This window comes from Megalops cyprinoides, chromosome 1, assembly GCF_013368585.1.
Source record: "Megalops cyprinoides isolate fMegCyp1 chromosome 1, fMegCyp1.pri, whole genome shotgun sequence".
NCBI lineage: Eukaryota > Metazoa > Chordata > Actinopteri > Elopiformes > Megalopidae > Megalops > Megalops cyprinoides.
This window is the reverse complement of record NC_050583.1, coordinates 6,953,462-6,970,390: the sequence shown is the minus strand read 5'-3', so window position 1 is coordinate 6,970,390 and position 16,929 is coordinate 6,953,462. Positions and strand designations below refer to the sequence as shown.

Genomic DNA, 16,929 nt, shown 5'->3' with positions numbered 1-16,929 from the left:
TAATGAGGGCGACAGCACAGATTAAACCAATCTAACTGTGGTGAGGTTCCAGACACCAGGTCAAGGCGAAATGAGTGCTGATCGACTGAGAAAAAGAGCTGACGAGAGCTGGAACAGACTGACCAGTGCTTACCAGAGCTAAACAATGATAGACAAGCGCAATAGGAGTTTCACCTCACCCTGTAATTCATGCTTTACCGCTAATGATGAAATGGTTACCGTGCCCCTTTGGAGAAGACAGCGTAAGAGACAGACAGACAGAGAGAAAGACAGACAGGCAGTCAGACAATTATACTGTATTTCGGGTTAAAGGTAAAAGTAGGACAGTGAACTAAGCTTAAACAGAGGTGAGTATTGTTCGATGAGGTGTGTCTTTCAGAATTCATGGATCTCCATAGGGGCACGTTACGGTTTCAGTGGCAGCAATAATACATGGCAAATGCCAAAGTGCACGAACGGAGAGAGGGGTAAAAACTCACACATATACAGGTGCATTCACGGCACTTACACTGCATGTCACAGTTTGCTAAAACAGGAGAAAACTTCACAAGGAGCTACGAAAGGGAACAATGTGGAATTCAGAGATTCAGAGATTCCAGGGGGATGAGATGGAAGAAATAGCCTCATAACCATGAGGCTTCAGGTTCAAATCCCAGATGGTGCCCTGGTATTGCATTCCTGAGGGAACCTGGATTGATGCAGTGATTCAGCTGTATAAATGCTTAAACTGTTAGTGATGTATATTACACTGGATGAGGGTGTTTTCTGAACAAACACACAGTAATATCAATAATAATAGTAATACCATTTTGATTCATTCAAATGACCACCTCAGCTGAATTGCTACAATTACTGTAAGTAAAGAGATTTACAGGATAATTTACTAATTAAATAGCTTTCTAGATTATTGCTACATTGTGTCTGACTTGATTCTGGTGTTTGTGTGTGTGTAATCCCACTTTTTTTTTTTTTTTTGTTTTTGTCGTCAGTGCCACTTCTATTGAGCAGCTAGACTCAGCTCAGCCAGCTAGTTTCTCATGTTCAATGGACTGGGAAAATAAATACTATGCGTCTAGTGACATCTAGTGGTGAAAATATACATGCGCGCCTTCAGCAGCTAGGAACAGCTCAGGTCTTGTATCAGATCGCAACTCCCCCAATCTACACTGCACACTTCCAACTGTCCCAATCTACACTGCACATTTCCAACTCCCCCAATCTACACTGCACATTTCCAACTCCCCCAATCTACACTGCACATTTCCAACTCCCCCAATCTACACTGCACACTTCCAACTGTCCCAATCTACACTGCACATTTCCAACTGTCCCAATCTACACTGCACACTTCCAACTGTCCCAATCTACACTGCACACTTCCAACTCCCCCAATCTACACTGTACATTTCCAACTGTCCCAATCTACACTGCACACTTCCAACTGTCCCAATCTACACTGCACACTTCCAACTGTCCCAATCTACACTGTACATTTCCAACTGTCCCAATCTACACTGCACACTTCCAACTGTCCCAATCTACACTGCACACTTCCAACTGTCCCAATCTACACTGCACACTTCCAACTGTCCCAATCTACACTGCACATTTCCAACTGTCCCAATCTACACTGCACACTTCCAACTGTCCCAATCTACACTGCACACTTCCAACTGTCCCAATCTACACTGTACATTTCCAACTACCCCAAGGTACACTGCACACTTCCAACTGTCCCAATCTACACTGCACACTTCCAACTACCCAAACGTACACCACACACTTCCAACTACCCCAAGGTACACTGCATACTTCCAACTGTCAAATCCACCTTTGACTAAAGATGATTGGCTACATAATCCCCCTCCTCTCAGCCTGTGAATTGTGTCACTTGGTTGGCTACATAATCACATGCTTCCTCCTCCTTCCTGACATTTTCCGAAATCATTACTCAGAATGCGACATTTCTCAGCTGAAATTCCTGATTAAAAAAAATTAAGCAAATAAAATAAATGGAGAAAAAATATGCTGTGTTCCCTGTGTAACTGAAATACATCTATGAGCTTTTCTGTATGTAAGCTGTTCTGTTGCAGTTCGAGTTTTGGTTGACGCAGTACCTCTCTATGTCCAGGTGAGGGCAGCAGTCTGAGGCAGGGATCCCTTTCCAAACTAAAACAAAAAAAGCCTTACTCCAGTAGGCCCCCTTCATTGGCCAATACTCCAGGCCTCTATCTCTTTGACCCTCCATTACACCAGATCCGTGTATGGAATTCACATACATACCCCTCCTCTCCTTCCCCCCAGAGATCATTGTCAATGTACTTCACAGACAAGCTGATCCTGAAATGTGTAGATCACATTTTAAATAAAATGCATTCATACAAATAGATGTTTGCTGCAGCAGATGAAGACAGTGATATTTCTCAAGGGTACAATGGTGGTGCCCCACCTGGGATTCAAACACGCAACCCTCTGGTAACAGGTCCAGGTCTGCCAGCATGGTCCTTCAAACTATACCCAACCTCACGTAGGTTGTCTGTGCGTGAGCTGGTCTGTTCCAAGTCATGAGTTTTGGTTGACGCAGTACCTGTCTTTGTCCAGGTGAGGGCAGCAGAGGCCAGAAGTTTGAAGCAAGGATTCTTCCCAGATTAAAGATGTTCGGCTAACAGCCTTACCTACAGGATGCCACGTGGGCCAATATTGGCCAATATTCTCTGTCTCCGTTTGTCACTCCATCACATCTCCTTCCCTGAATATCACATACATTCCCTCATCCCATCCCCATTCTTTTTCTTTTAATTTAACTTTCAGCATGTGGGACAAATATAGACCACCCTTTACATATTGTACTCTAATTCAGATAGATACTCACTGCAGCAAATCAGGATGGGTGTGTTGCTCAAGGGTACAATAGCAGTGTCCCATGTAGGACTCAAACCTGCAACCCTCTACTAATAGGTCAAGGTCCCTAACCACAACTCTGTCCTGCTAGCCTGGTCACCAGCCATGACTCCATCCTGGCAGCCTCGTCCTTAGCTGCCCCCCTGTAGTATTTGGCTGTTTTCCATCTGTCTTAATGGCCTGTTCTGTGGAGTCCTCCTCACATCTAACACCAGCCCACTGACACCCAGTCCTCCATAAACCCCTGAGACACACCGCAAACCACAGTGAGGACTCCTGTATTCACCCTCAGTGTACTGATAGGAGAGGGTTACAGGACTGAAACTGAGGTGGGCGGGGCCTGTGTGTTTAGGAAGTGACACAGAGGAGCTTGCAATAGTGAGGTCACTAAAACACCTGACATTTTCTGCTGCACCCAAGTGTGGGATGATGGGGCAAATATACAGGCAGTCCATTTTTCACAGCAATATAGATTATAATGATCCACCCTTTATATTTATAAAAATGCTGCCATCCATGAACTGTTTTACAACACAAACACACAATATATATTTAGGTATAAAGACACATTTGAAGTCTCAGGTGTTACTCTCTGTTACAAATGGACAAGTATTAATTTTATTATATTTCCTTTTAAACAGTTCCCATGAAATGGAATTTGGAACAGTTCTGAAACCACAAAAAAAAACAATACAAAAAGAGCAAAAATGCCAGAGATATCTATATACAGTATATACATATATTACAAATTCTGTGCAAATAATAATACTGTTCATGCTGTCATTCTTGGTGGTGGTTTGCAATTGCTTTATCTCCTATCCTTCACCATGAAGATATAAAATATTGACAATTTGACTGACTGACTTAATTGTTGACTGTTATAACGACATTTTTACTCAAACATAATTTGAGAAGAATAACACTCCCAAAGTATTTCCTGAACTTAGGAATTGCCAGTTTGCTGAAATTACACGGTTTTAACATCTCCTTAGCTGAGAGTATTAATTTCATGGTTAGTATTAGCTGACATCTCCATAACAAATTTTAGTTTGTGTTTCAGTTTAGACAAATGGACAGTCAGAGGACATTCGTGTGAACGTTTTACATTCTTAAAAGAGATAAAGTGAACTATACTATGGCAACTATGGTAACTATTAGCTGTGTCATCAGTACAAGAGGACAGAAGTGGAAATTAGTTAAAGTAAATTTCATACTGATACTAGGAAGTATTTTTTTTCACTCATATAGTTACAAATGCATGGAATAGTTTGCCAGGATTTTCGGTGGAAGCAGAGACATGAAGAATGGTCAAGATCAGGCTTCACACAGCCCTAAACACACAAAATGGATGACACAAAATGGGCTGAATGACCTGTTATTGTCCTTGAACTTAACTCTGATTTTACTTTTTACCACTCTTCAAACAGGACATCTTCCTTTCACATTAAGCTACATTCTTTTTCCCGTGGCCTGCTCTGCTCTGAGCTCTCTCTCCTGTTCTGCTCTCTCAGCTGCCTGGAGCATCTCACTGGTATAGTGGCCTCCTCCATTCCTCTCCACCATCCTGTCAATCTTCTCCAGCAGCTCTGTGACCTGGGTTCGGTCATGCCTCTTTCTATTGTTGAACACATGATATCCACCATGGCAGTGTCTGATGAGCTCCAGACGCTCAGGGCTGCCCTGCAGATACTCCTCTACAGGAATACCTTCAAGGCAATCTCCATGTGTGAACAGCACCATTGTGTATTTTTGAATATTCTGACCAAAAATATTCAAAATCACCTCCATCATATCCCTCTCATCCTCAGGGACTTTACCCAGTTGAAGGACAAGCAGGAACACATGGGGTCCAGGGACAGACAGGGAGATACTTTCTTTAGTCTCCCTGATAATGTCCTGATCGTGGATGCACATGTCAAACAACCCTGGAATGTCAATCACTGAAACCCTTCTCCCATCCACCTCTCCTCTTGCCCTCTGACACTGCTGGGTTACTGATGACATGCAAACGGCAGACTTAAACTCCCTTCTCCCCAGGATGGTGTTTCCTGTTGCACTTATCCCTGCTCCAGACCTCCCCAGCAGCACAATTCTCAGCTCAGGGAGTCTGGGAGCAGAAGTCACTCCACTCACTGCAAAAAAACACACCATTCCTTCAAAAAGACATTTCAAATTCACAGCAATTTAAATTAACTGCCTCTGCAGAGTACCTGAAATTTTCATGTAATACTGTACAATGTTAAATGCTGGCTGCTTTCTGAGTGCTGATAAATTGATCTCACACTTTACCTACTTCCCCCGCATGGGGGATGGATAATGAAAATGAACACATGAAAAGAAAATCAGATGCATAATTCCTGTTATCTGACACTTTTCTACAGTCCTGGTTGATATAAAGAAGGAAACAGTGGAGAGGTCACTGGTAGTTAGCCAAGTACAGGTTAACATTCATATGCAAGAAGCAGACCATGTTTGTTCAAACGAAACGATGGCTTGACAAAAGTGCAGACAAAATAAATAAATAAAGGGACACAGGTGAAAGGTGACATAATCACTTACTTGTAGGTGGTAAACCTTCTTTGCTGTTCCTCCTCCTGAACGGCCTCTTCTCTGTGTTCTCCTCTCCACCTCCAGCCACTTACAGAATGAACAAACTACATTTAAAAACTCAGTGACACAATATCCAATTTATTAAAACAGCCTCTAACGTTATTGAAGGCAGTAAACTATTCTCCTTGAATCATTTGTATTTGTACACAAATTAACAGTAAAACTTTGCACAGGGATGGCAGGTGTCCCCTCTGCACTGGCTGGTTACTCACTGGCAGGGCTCTTGGCCACTAAAGGAATCCCCTGCAGGGGAGGTGCTATTTTACTGTTTGAAACACTGAATTTCAACAACTCAGCTAGAATACAGTCTGAAAAGTCAGACATACTAACTTACCCTTTACCTTCAGTTTAAGCCTTGTAAACTTAAATTACAGGTATTGAAATTCATGAACATTTGGAAACTGAATATGATCAGTTTCAAATTCAGTTAAGTCATTCAGTTTTAGTCAAGATGTGACATTTTTAATTCCCTCTGGCACTGGTATCACTCCATGGTATTTGATTATACTTGAAAATGACAAAACATCATTCATAGCCACCCTTGGGCATTGCAAAAGTGAACAAAAACCAATCAGAAGCAGGAATAATTAATACTTCAGCAGTATACTACAGTGCAGTGATATAGAACAATATTGTACAAACAAAATACTTTCAACTATTATTAAGTCACTTTTCAGATAGACCCTTAGTCCTAAGTAAATGATCTTGGCATATAATAGTAGATTTTCATATACAGTACATTTTTACTTTTTCTATTACACTCTTGTTTAAATTTGAATATTAATGAATGGAATGCACAAAAGCAAAAGGTTGTGAAAATCAATGCAGAAACCTTTTGAGAAACTAACTGTCACGCTCATGTGGTCCAACATATCATAACATTAATTTAGACTTTCTAACTGCTTTCAAACAAACATACATTTTAAGTCCAGTATCTGTATAAATTAATCAAAAAAGTGATAATCCTTCAAATATGAACAGGCTGGTTAAACAAGTCTTCAGAGTCTGGCAAGCAGAATATAATTTTGCTGGAAATATGCTTTCAATTTAGTCCATGGAGAATAACAACACTTGTTAGGCCCTACCTAACTTTGAAGTAAAGAGACCCTTAGAGGCCCTCTGTCTTTTCCCCAAGTATTTCTTCATTTTGAGTGCGAAAGCCAACAACTTCACCAATTTCACTACAGATAAATTAAGGCTTTTTCACAGTTTCAGTGTGCAACCTGTCCTGCGCAGCAACTGATTGCCATATCATTCCATGTGACTATGATTCCAGCACCACACCACCACATGCATGCTTACAGTCAGGGGCGGCCAGGTGGCATAGGCCTGCCTTTCTTGAAGTTATTTTTGTGTCTTTTTAACGGAAGCATAAAAGCATAAAAGAGAGCAAATTTCTCACACTGCAATCAAAAATCAAGTTTGTCTTTTTGTGTCACAAAAAGTTTTGATTGCAAATCAGTCTTCTTTGGTTGCAAGTCAAAAAGTTTTGCTTGCGGGTCAAAAAGTTTTGTGAGTCAAAAACTTTTATGAATCAAGAAGTTTTGCTTGCAAGTAAAGGGCGGGATCTTGGCTGATGGATGAGAGAAGAGTTTCTATTGGTGGGCTTGACTTGGATCAACAGCATTGCTACACCTATAGATATAGAAACATAGATGCCTCATTGGCTGCTGATGTATGTCGCCACTATGCATCTGCGTGGTCGCCATATTGGAGCGGTCAAGATCCGCTATAGTAAACAGATACAATGCGTATTGAAAAATGCAGACTTCTCTACAAAATCGACTGTAACTCGCTTAATGCTGAACCGATTTTCATGAAGTTTGGTTTGTTATAAACGTGAGAAATTGAACATGATACTGGTTACTTATTGGAATTAAATTCAGTTACTGGGGGCGGATCTAATCAGCTCTATGCCAGAACATTATCCTTCTGAATACCCACAACTTCCTCTGGGACATGCAGGCTCTGATCTATGAATAGACAACATCAAGGGTAAATTTAGAATTTCAGATTTTCTGAGCTTCTCCAAAAATGTAGATTTCTATATATCCATAAAACTATACTGTTTCAAGGATATTAATCATTACAACAAGAAGTGTTCACATGTTGCTGACAAGTGTGAGATGGAGAGGCATTGAGTTTGTCTAATCCGAATACAGATACAGATAATGACGTGTCTGTACACCTCTAATATATAGAATAGAATAGAATGTCTTTATTGTCATTGCACATTGTTGTACAATGAAATTTGCTATATATATAAGAACATAAGAATATATGATGATGAGAACAGGGCATCCGGCCCAACTAAACTCACCATTTCTTAATGAAAGAATATATATATATATATATATATATATATATATATATATACACATACACACACACTTTCCACACCTCATCTGTTCCGCTGAGTCCCTCTCTGTCTTCAAGAGACATCTGAAGATACAACTCTTCCGCTGTCACCTGAGCACCTGAAACACCTCTCTCCTATTAAACTATATATATATATATATATATATATATATATATATATATATATAAATAATGTAATGGTTTGCAAGGGCGTTACTGTGTCTTCAATATTGGGGGGGACAGGGACAGAGACTGTTCAGTACCGGCCCAGTGCCTCATCTACGACTTCATTATATCTTTTAAACATCAGATATTGAAATGACAGTCATTGATGCACCGTTTGAAAGTTTGTAATGTCCTAAATCGAATAAGACCGCACACGAAGGTCAAAGCTATTCACAATAGGCAATAGTAACTGGTCTGTTGTTCTCACCTAGTATAGCAGCCATAAGAGAAATTGTGCTACTCATCATCAAAATGTATCTCCATACACACACAAACATCTTTGTTAAAAAATATCACTCACTGAGACTCAGAAAATAAACCATTCATGTTATGTTATCCTAACTAATCCATTAAGAACACAAACAAGGTAAACCTGCGAGTAACCTCCAATAGTTACGGGACCCGGGGTAGACTCGCCTGAACCAGTAGCTTTCTACAACAGCTCGGCAGATAGCAAACGGTTCCCAAGAAAATTCTGAGGCTTAAGCTACATTCAAAATTTTACTTAGGGTTCGCAGTAGGACTACCGTAAATTAGAAAAACGTAAAATACTTTCGCATATCGCCTCCTCCTACTTACATTATTTATTCAGCTTATGCCGCTTACTCAGCCTTTGCCACTTTAACTTAGCACAATGTGCTCACCATTATCATGCTGCTAGCGCTGCATTGTCCTGGGCGCCTCTGCCTCCTACTTGTGCCAGAAACGTTGCTGCCTCCTGGGCTAAGCTTCCTTGTGCTGTTGGTAGGCGCGGGGCTACATGTCTCTGACTGGGCTGCACCGATGCTGCTTTTAAAACATTTCACTGGCTGCTGCTCTCTACAGAATAATGTTAGTATGATCCTTGTTTTAATTCCTCGCTAATTTATGCTCAGAGCCATATACATGACGTTCTCAAGAGAGGCGGGAGTTATTAAAAAAGTCGATGAAAACGTTTAAGCATATCTGATTAAAAGGTTTCTGGACGAACACTGGTGTTTGCACCAACACATATGTAACACGAAGTTCACAGACTTAGTCAGGGCAAACAGACCACTGTGGATGTTAGTTTAACTCTCCAGTTTTTCAGCTAAGCTTTCCCGCCGTTAGCATTTTCAGACGTTACATTTCATTGTAAACCTAGCTGACCGCAGTGACACAGCCTGGCAGAAATGTAACGTCTGAAAATTAGGTAGCGTCGGTTACGCTACCTAATGTAATGTTAGCATGAAAACACAGGTATGAATACATGATGTCTTCGTGACCTTGTTTCCATGAAAATAAATTCTTGCAAGTAAGTAGTCAAACATTTGAACCAGAGCCGTAGAGAGCCTCTATCTACGGCTTTGATTTGAACTAGCTGATAGCCTAACTATAAAAATGTCTGCCTGGTGAAATAATCCGTGAGTTTTCTTTTTTTGCACACAAAGAGTTTTCATTGCTGCACACATCGTTCGTACTCACGCTCTGACTAACAGAAACATCACTGTGCTTGTTCTGATATGATAAACATTGCCATAGCAACAGACACGTTTTTTTAATCTTGAGAGCACGCCCTAGTAGGCTATCATTGGTCAGTAGTCAGTAGTAGTATCATTGGTTTAGAACAGAGACAACTTAGTTGATGAACATAAGAATCTTTGGTTAGAACCAGAGCCGTATAAGTCATTGATTTCTATCTATATTCGCTGGCATTTATTAATCTTTTATAGGAAAATACTGGGGGGGGGGAGAAAGGACGATCACCACATTTTTAATGTTGGTTGGGACATGTTCCACCCATCACACCTATAAATAACGCCTGTGATGGTTTGGCTGTAACAGTCTAATGTATTGATTTGGTTTAATAGTTTGGCTGTAATGACTTAACGCACTCGCTAGTTTTACCTGCTAGTTGGTACCTTGTCTGCCCAACCTTTGGAACTTTGTCATGCAGTAGACTACTTCTAATATTGTTGACTCTGTATGGTTTTTCGCTTGTGTTGTATTGTACCCCACTTGTAAGTAGCTTTAGATAAAAGCGTCTGCCAAATGAATAAATGTAAATGTCAAATAATTAACGCAGATTAATCGCAATCTATGATGCCCCTTGACCCCATACGTCACTGTGCATTTAAGCATTTATCATACCCAACTGCAGGCTAGCTAGGTTCTTTTATATCATACACGGAAAAGTATCCACATTTGCGCTGTCGGTAAATGCCAGTTAAGTTCGCATTGGTGCAGTCAACGATTGCATCGGAACATCTGTAAAGCGGAGTGATAAACGTATGGTTAAAAGTGCCAATGCTGTTATACTGAATATCAGCACTCATGGAATGCCTTGTTAAATAAACAATCTCACGCTGTAGCTTTCGCAAGCACATAAACTACAGACAATCTGCGCTGTTTCGCGAGCATAATCATTTACTCCGTTTACGCGATTGGTGTCAATTATTCTGTGAATTATTTGTTTTATTGTTAATCAAGGGAGATGAAGGGGAACAGGTTGAAAGTAATGATAGATTTAAAGGTAATGTTTCAGCCTCCCCTGTTTCCAGCTCACCAGCCGCCAATGATATATATATAGTCATAGACCGAGATATACATAGACACACAGAGACAGGGACAGAGAGAGAGGAGAGAGCGGAGCGAGAGCTCAGGCAGCGTGCATCGGACACACAGTCATTGTTTAAAAGAGAATGTTTTCTTCAAAGTACAGTACAGATGGAAGACTGTCCTCTGAATTTTGACCTTCCATCGTTCATCCTACAGATGCATAACGTGTCAGGGCTCCGCCCCCCTAGCTGTGGTGTTTTTGTTTTTTCCCTGTCCATGTGCTTTTTGTTTTTCCTTGTGTTCCAGCCCCGCCCCGCTCCCCGCCTGGTCCCCGCCCTCCTGATTGCCCCATTACCTTCACCTGCCTGCCTGCCCACCTGCATCCCATCTCCTCATCAGCCCAGCCCTATTTCTACCCTGCTTGTTCCTGTCTAGTTTGCCAGTTCGTCTCAGCGTTTTCATACCTGTTTCGTTCCCGCAGTTTTTTGGATTTCTGTATTCTCCGTGCTTGACTCTGCCTGCCCTTCGTCTTAGTTCTCTGCCTGCCGTTTTCTCCCGTTGCCTGATCATTTGCCTGCCCGGTTCCTGATCCTGCCTGCTTCTGTTATTGACCCTGTTTTTGTCCACGGACTGCCTTCCGGTTTTCGACCCTGCCTGCTTTTGGTTTCGCTACTTTCCTGCCGTCATTAATAATCCCGCCTGCAACCTGAAGCTCTCTTCGTCTGCGACTGAGTCCGTGCCTGAGTCCTTACATAACGGTAAACTATGCTACCGGTCACAATTAGCTTTATCATCCTTGTCAATTTTAGAGTCCATTAAACCTGTCGACTATTTACAATAAAAGGCCTTTATTGGTATACCTAGAATCTCTTTCATCAAAATTCCTTCAGTCACCCGACATTATCTTCATTGTAAGTCAATGACGGCTGACGTTTTCAGGTAACTTTCATTTCCTTTTAGATTGTCATGACTTTTTAGATGCGCGCATGCACGCACTAACACACACACATTGTTGGCACCAGGAGTGTTTGTCAGGGTTGCCTGACGCTAGCTGCTGTTTTGCCCAGCTAAAAATGGCTTGTTATACTTCGTGCTTTTTCTCTGGTAGCGAATCTGATTACTCGAACTGAGAATCTGGTTTTGACATTGGAGTTGGCTCTATGTGGATAAACTGGTTTTTCTTCAAAGTTTGTTTGTAGACTGTATTTTAGCTTAATTTTGTATTTCGGGTTCTTTGCGCTAGTGGGTTAGACTGTCGTTCTGGTGGGGGGTTAGTTTACAGTGGTTTGTCCCGTCACTCTGTATGCGTGATAACGTTAATTGCACTGGATAACATGTTTGCCACTGGTTTGTGTTTCAGAGAGGCACTGCACTTGAGGTGGTAAGTAATTCAGCACTTGGGTCAATCCCGTAGTAAGTATAGTGATTTAGTAAATTAGGATTCTGGACATTTTTAGCTAAACATTCGGGAAGTGGGTGGGTATTGTAAGAACCGTATTTTAAAGATTGCTTTTTGGTATTGAATAGATTTATTCTCTGTAATAGTGGTCTCATCCCTCATATCGTGTTGACAGCTTAATTAGGCAATTGTCGTCTTCCTGCATTTCACCCCCCCCCCCCCCGTCACTTCCAGGACTCAATATTTTTAATAAAATTGCATTTTGACACATGGAAACACTGTTCTTTATATTGAAAAGGACAGAGACAAGGTGTCCCTTGCTTGTAACCAAGGTGGTTGAAAGTTTCTTGGTCATGGGGGCATTGGGCATGTATTTCCTTGGGTGAGATTCCCAGGGTGGCGTAGTTTGGCTGTTATCTATTCCCTTCTGTTACATAATGACATGTTTTCGAACAGAATAGCCGTATTGTACATTTGAAACAAGAGAACGATATCCTGCTAAAGTTGAAATATCCTTTTTCGTGTGAATTACAGCCATTTCAAAAAGTAGCTAACGGAGCGGAATCTTAAAAGTATTTCTACATCACGGTTTTAGGAGATGCGTAAAGGTCCTTAACACCTAACGACTTCCTGTCGTGTTTTGGTCCAGGTTTGTTGACTGAAGTCACTGAAATACGATTTTATAAAGGAGAATCCACAGGATTAGTTTACAGAAAGAGTTATGACTTCATGCGTTTCTAGTCTGTTCTTGTGAGCAACAATGTAATTCAAGAACAAATTTAATGTCACACGGAAACGTATGTCTGTGTGCGTATGTGACTGTGCGCAGGTGTCTTTGTCCGTATAAGTGCGTGCGCGCACATCTGAACCTGTCCTTGCATGTTATGAGGGCTTCATACTACATGATTCAGCCCGATTTTGATACGATTTTGTCGTAGCTGACAAATTTCCCGCGTCGGGCCCGAATGTGAACATCGAGAACGACGCCGAGCGACGAATGGGTCTTGTAATGTACCTCCGTGAAACTTGCCCCCCATGTCATCAGAAAATTAAACTACTGCTGTTCGTTTGTGCCGTTAAAAGAAACATTTGTGCTACTACGCTTCTGATGCAATAAATGCATTTCATCCACAACCTCACATACTTCCTTTAAAATGAACACACTGCAGGATAAAATTGACATTGGCAGCCAGCATTGGTAACTCCCCCTTTCGCGTTCCAACAAATAAACTAGTTCTAGCCTATATAATTCCCATGACTAGGGTTTGCACCCCTTTTGCCTGTTTGTTCCCGGCAGCGGCTCTAACCCACAGGTGAGTCTTAAACTTTTAGGAGGAAGCGGGGGGAGTGCGGCAATAGATTTATTTGCGCAAGTTGTAAAATGATATACAGACTCAGTTTTAAATTGCCTATGTTTATTTCGTTGGCGCAAATCAGCCTGGCTAGCTGTGTTGTATTCAGTCCTGTAGAAGGACAGAAGATATGACAATGTAGGCCTATAGTAATTTTTTGTTCGGATTGTGTAGGCTAAAACTATATAACGAAGCGAACACGAACGCTTTAAAACAAGGAATTGTGTTCGCCAGTATAACAACCAAATGACTAAGATTTTCACTTTAAGACGAAATGTGATAATTGTAATTAAAAGTTTAAAAGACCCACCAGTGGGTGACCAGCTTCACGGAGGTTTGTGACGTGACATAATCGACGAACAGCGATATGGCGTCTGGGACGCCCCACGACACCCCGACGAAAAGTCTAATATGTCAGAATTTTTTGAGAATCCCCTACGACGTGTTCCGAAGTTGACCAATAGGATGACAGTGTTCTCTGCAAACATGGGAATTGGGAATAGTAACAGTATTGTTGAACGTCGGTAATATTTTAAATGTGGTTACACATAGTGTTACAGTAGCCTAACTGTCAGTTGCATGGAGTTACAGTAATAACAGTAATCAGTATTTTTATATTAACTTACAACTACATTTACACTAGTTGTAGAAATCGGGTACTACAGACAACGAGGCACATTCTGTATCTGCGATAGGAGCGGATACCAAATTCTTCGGTGTAACGTTAATGCGTGAACTCGGCAGCAACAACACACAACACTCTCCAGCAGTTAACGTCGCCAGGACAACGATGTCAACGATAGGGAAATGAGGCACATTAAAACCACATTCAGCCGGGGACAGGATCGCCGTGAATGATCTCCAGCTACACTGTACATTCAACATCACTAACAATTTATTGATCAATACAAAATTTATTTCAAAATAAAAAACGTTACACTTAATAACGTATTATTGTATTCATAACACAAGGTATGGGCTGGGTCGGTCCGAATTCGGATCAAGGTCCGGACTTTGATTAGCCCCGCCCTAGGGGCTATGTGACTTTTGTATATAAACTGAACGCATATGCGTCACTTCAGGCGGTGTTGAATGAAAACGAGCTGTATTTACCGTTTCCTTGATTTCAGTTATAGTCATTGTGAAACCACCTGATATTAAAACATATATTTTTATCTTCATTTACCAGAGAGAGCATACAATTGCCAAAACCCAATCATTTTGCCTCGGCGAGACCTTTGTAGCCTACATACAGCCAACGTGGTAACTAGCTAGGCTACATTTATGTAGCCTAATGTTCTTCACGTAACACATTCGTTACCTCAAGTTCTCTTTGAAGGACAGACAGCCCATACTGTCCTCTTCGTGACACCCAGGAACGGGTCCACAATCGTTTTTTCTTTTTTTTTTCTGAACAGCCAACATCACACAGCGCTTCTGTAGCCATGATTGACACTTTCTTGACCCTCCTCCCCGATCACACGCAGGGACGTGAACGAAGGAAAGTTATATGAAAATTCTGGACGGCATTGCCTGCTAGAATGAAGTTAATGTCGGGTGAATGAAGGATCACATCACTCCTGGTAGACTAAACTGGACTGTGCCCATGCGCGAAGATTTTTGTAGGCTATGTGAAGTAGACCAATTCCCAAAACGAAACAATGGTAAAAATGAGGAAGAAAATATTAAACGGAGATTGTAGACATACCTATTATTGAATGCAATGGGGAAGATGAAAGTCACAACACAGCTACGTCTATACGTCAGAAGGGACGGATACAGTAAGCAATTTGTTGGTCTGTTTGACATTTTTATTTTGCTGAAATTCAGGAACACATTTAATATTACTGTCACATGGAAATCTATAAGGTCTGTGTGCGTTCGTGATTGTGCGCAGGTGAGCCCGCATATTACATTTTGCTCGTTTTGACGTGTAAAAGACAATGAACGTTTGCTGAAATACTCAGATGTCATTGTATATTTTTAGAAGGAAGATAATTTCTTTACTGACCTAACAATATTTTGCTCCTACAACGCCATATTAAAGGTAAGATGGTGAAATATAAATTGTAAATCGTCGAAAAGTTCGACTGCCATCATGCAATGGACACCTTTGATCAAGCTAATGCCGTGATTTCGAGCAACACAGACGTTCACAACGTATAGAGTAAGACGCTGATATACTGCTAAAAGCATTCTTTTCTACGTTGCTTACAGTCACTCTAGTAGGTAACTAATTAACCATGCAGGAGCTTAAATGCATTTCTACATGAGTTTTGCAGGTAGTTAAAAGTCTGAATTAAATGTCAAGGTAGCCTACCGAGTAAAAATTGTTTTCTGCAGCACCTATCATAGCTACCATTTGGTTTCAATGTCATTTTTTTCTACAGAAAAGAGGCATTTGTTAGACACGGTACTGGGATAAATACAACGTTTTGGTCTGAAGTCCGCAGAAACAATTAGCCTATGTGCCCTTTATATCCAACATATCACATTTGCAGAAATATGCTGCGCTACACAGAAGAAATTTCCTTTCAGAATTTAAGGTTGGAGAAGTGTTTCTGTATCACTTTTAACGTAGTTGTTGTAGATATCAGAGGAAACGAGTATAGCCTATATTAGTCTAAGTTAACATGAAGAAATTACAAAAATAAAATGTTAAATCAGTTTTATTATAACATTTTAAAATTAAATAAATAGGCCTAGCTAAAATCAAACTTAAAAAGAAATGTATTTGGAACAATTTAACAGGCTAAACCATGACAAAATACATAGCCTACACAAAAAACACAAATGACAGAACATATGTTACATTAAAAAAATATTTAGAATAGCCTACAATTGCATTTAAAATAGAGTAGGCTATCCTCCCTCCGTCACGGTCTTTAGCATATCGCAGCCATTTTTTCGCTGATGTAGCCTACAGATGTCGGCATCTGTGGCATCAGCTCCTTAAAGACAAAAACAAAATAATGACTCAATATTTTGTCAGTTAACCCCGCAAACCCGCTTAGCGTTTCTAAACGCTATTGTAGGAGGGAAGGCGGATCAGGCTATCCGCCGTTAACCCTAAAGCAGGCACAATGTTAAATAAATAAATCTAAAGTACAATAGTATTATCGTATTTTAAAGTTCGTCTGGCCTAAAAAAAAAATCATTACAACTGTCCCCTACATGCGGTCTCGTTTTTTTTTTTTTTTCCTTTTCCAGCGTGTGTTTTCTGTGCTGTTTTCTGTTATGTTAAAATGAATAAATAAATGTGCCAGTCTTTCACTCGTACTACTGTGGGAGGCTACCTTAAGGTAACCACGAGTGAGAAGAGTGACTACGGTTGATGTCCGGATTGAGTCAGTTATGGGTGGTAACAAAAATCGAAATTAGTTATAGCATTTGTATGAAATAAAAGCGTAGCTTAGCTAACCAAGCAGTGTGGGATTAGCTGAAAGAGCTAAATACGTAGCTACTTACGATAGCTAATTTACCTTAGAACCAGGTAACGTTATGTAAATCAAGCTCACTAAAATTGGCTAAAACTAACCTACTAACATACAACAAATATGCATACCA

The 16,929-nt window shown here is 40.7% G+C and overlaps 2 protein-coding genes across 2 annotated transcripts in view; both read right to left on the bottom strand.

The window, feature by feature from the left end:
- Nucleotides 1-4,350: 4,350 nt before the first annotated feature.
- On the bottom strand, nucleotides 4,351-5,052 carry LOC118786649 (GTPase IMAP family member 4-like). Its single transcript, XM_036541855.1, has one exon. The coding sequence runs from the start codon at nucleotides 5,050-5,052 to the stop codon at nucleotides 4,351-4,353; it is 702 nt and encodes a 233-aa protein (XP_036397748.1).
- A 2,370-nt stretch (nucleotides 5,053-7,422) lies between these two features.
- LOC118786645 (GTPase IMAP family member 9-like) overlaps nucleotides 7,423-16,929 on the bottom strand; it is a 36,214-nt gene continuing 26,707 nt past the window's right edge. The window contains exon 3 of the mRNA XM_036541840.1: nucleotides 7,423-7,484. Within this exon, the coding sequence (XP_036397733.1) occupies nucleotides 7,423-7,484 (62 nt within the window). The remainder of the gene's footprint in view (nucleotides 7,485-16,929) is intronic.

What these genes read in the sequence shown, in the direction of transcription:
- LOC118786649 (XM_036541855.1), bottom strand. Translation starts at nt 5,052, where the DNA reads ATGGTGTGTTTTTTTGCAGTGAGTGGAGTGACTTCTGCTCCCAGACTC.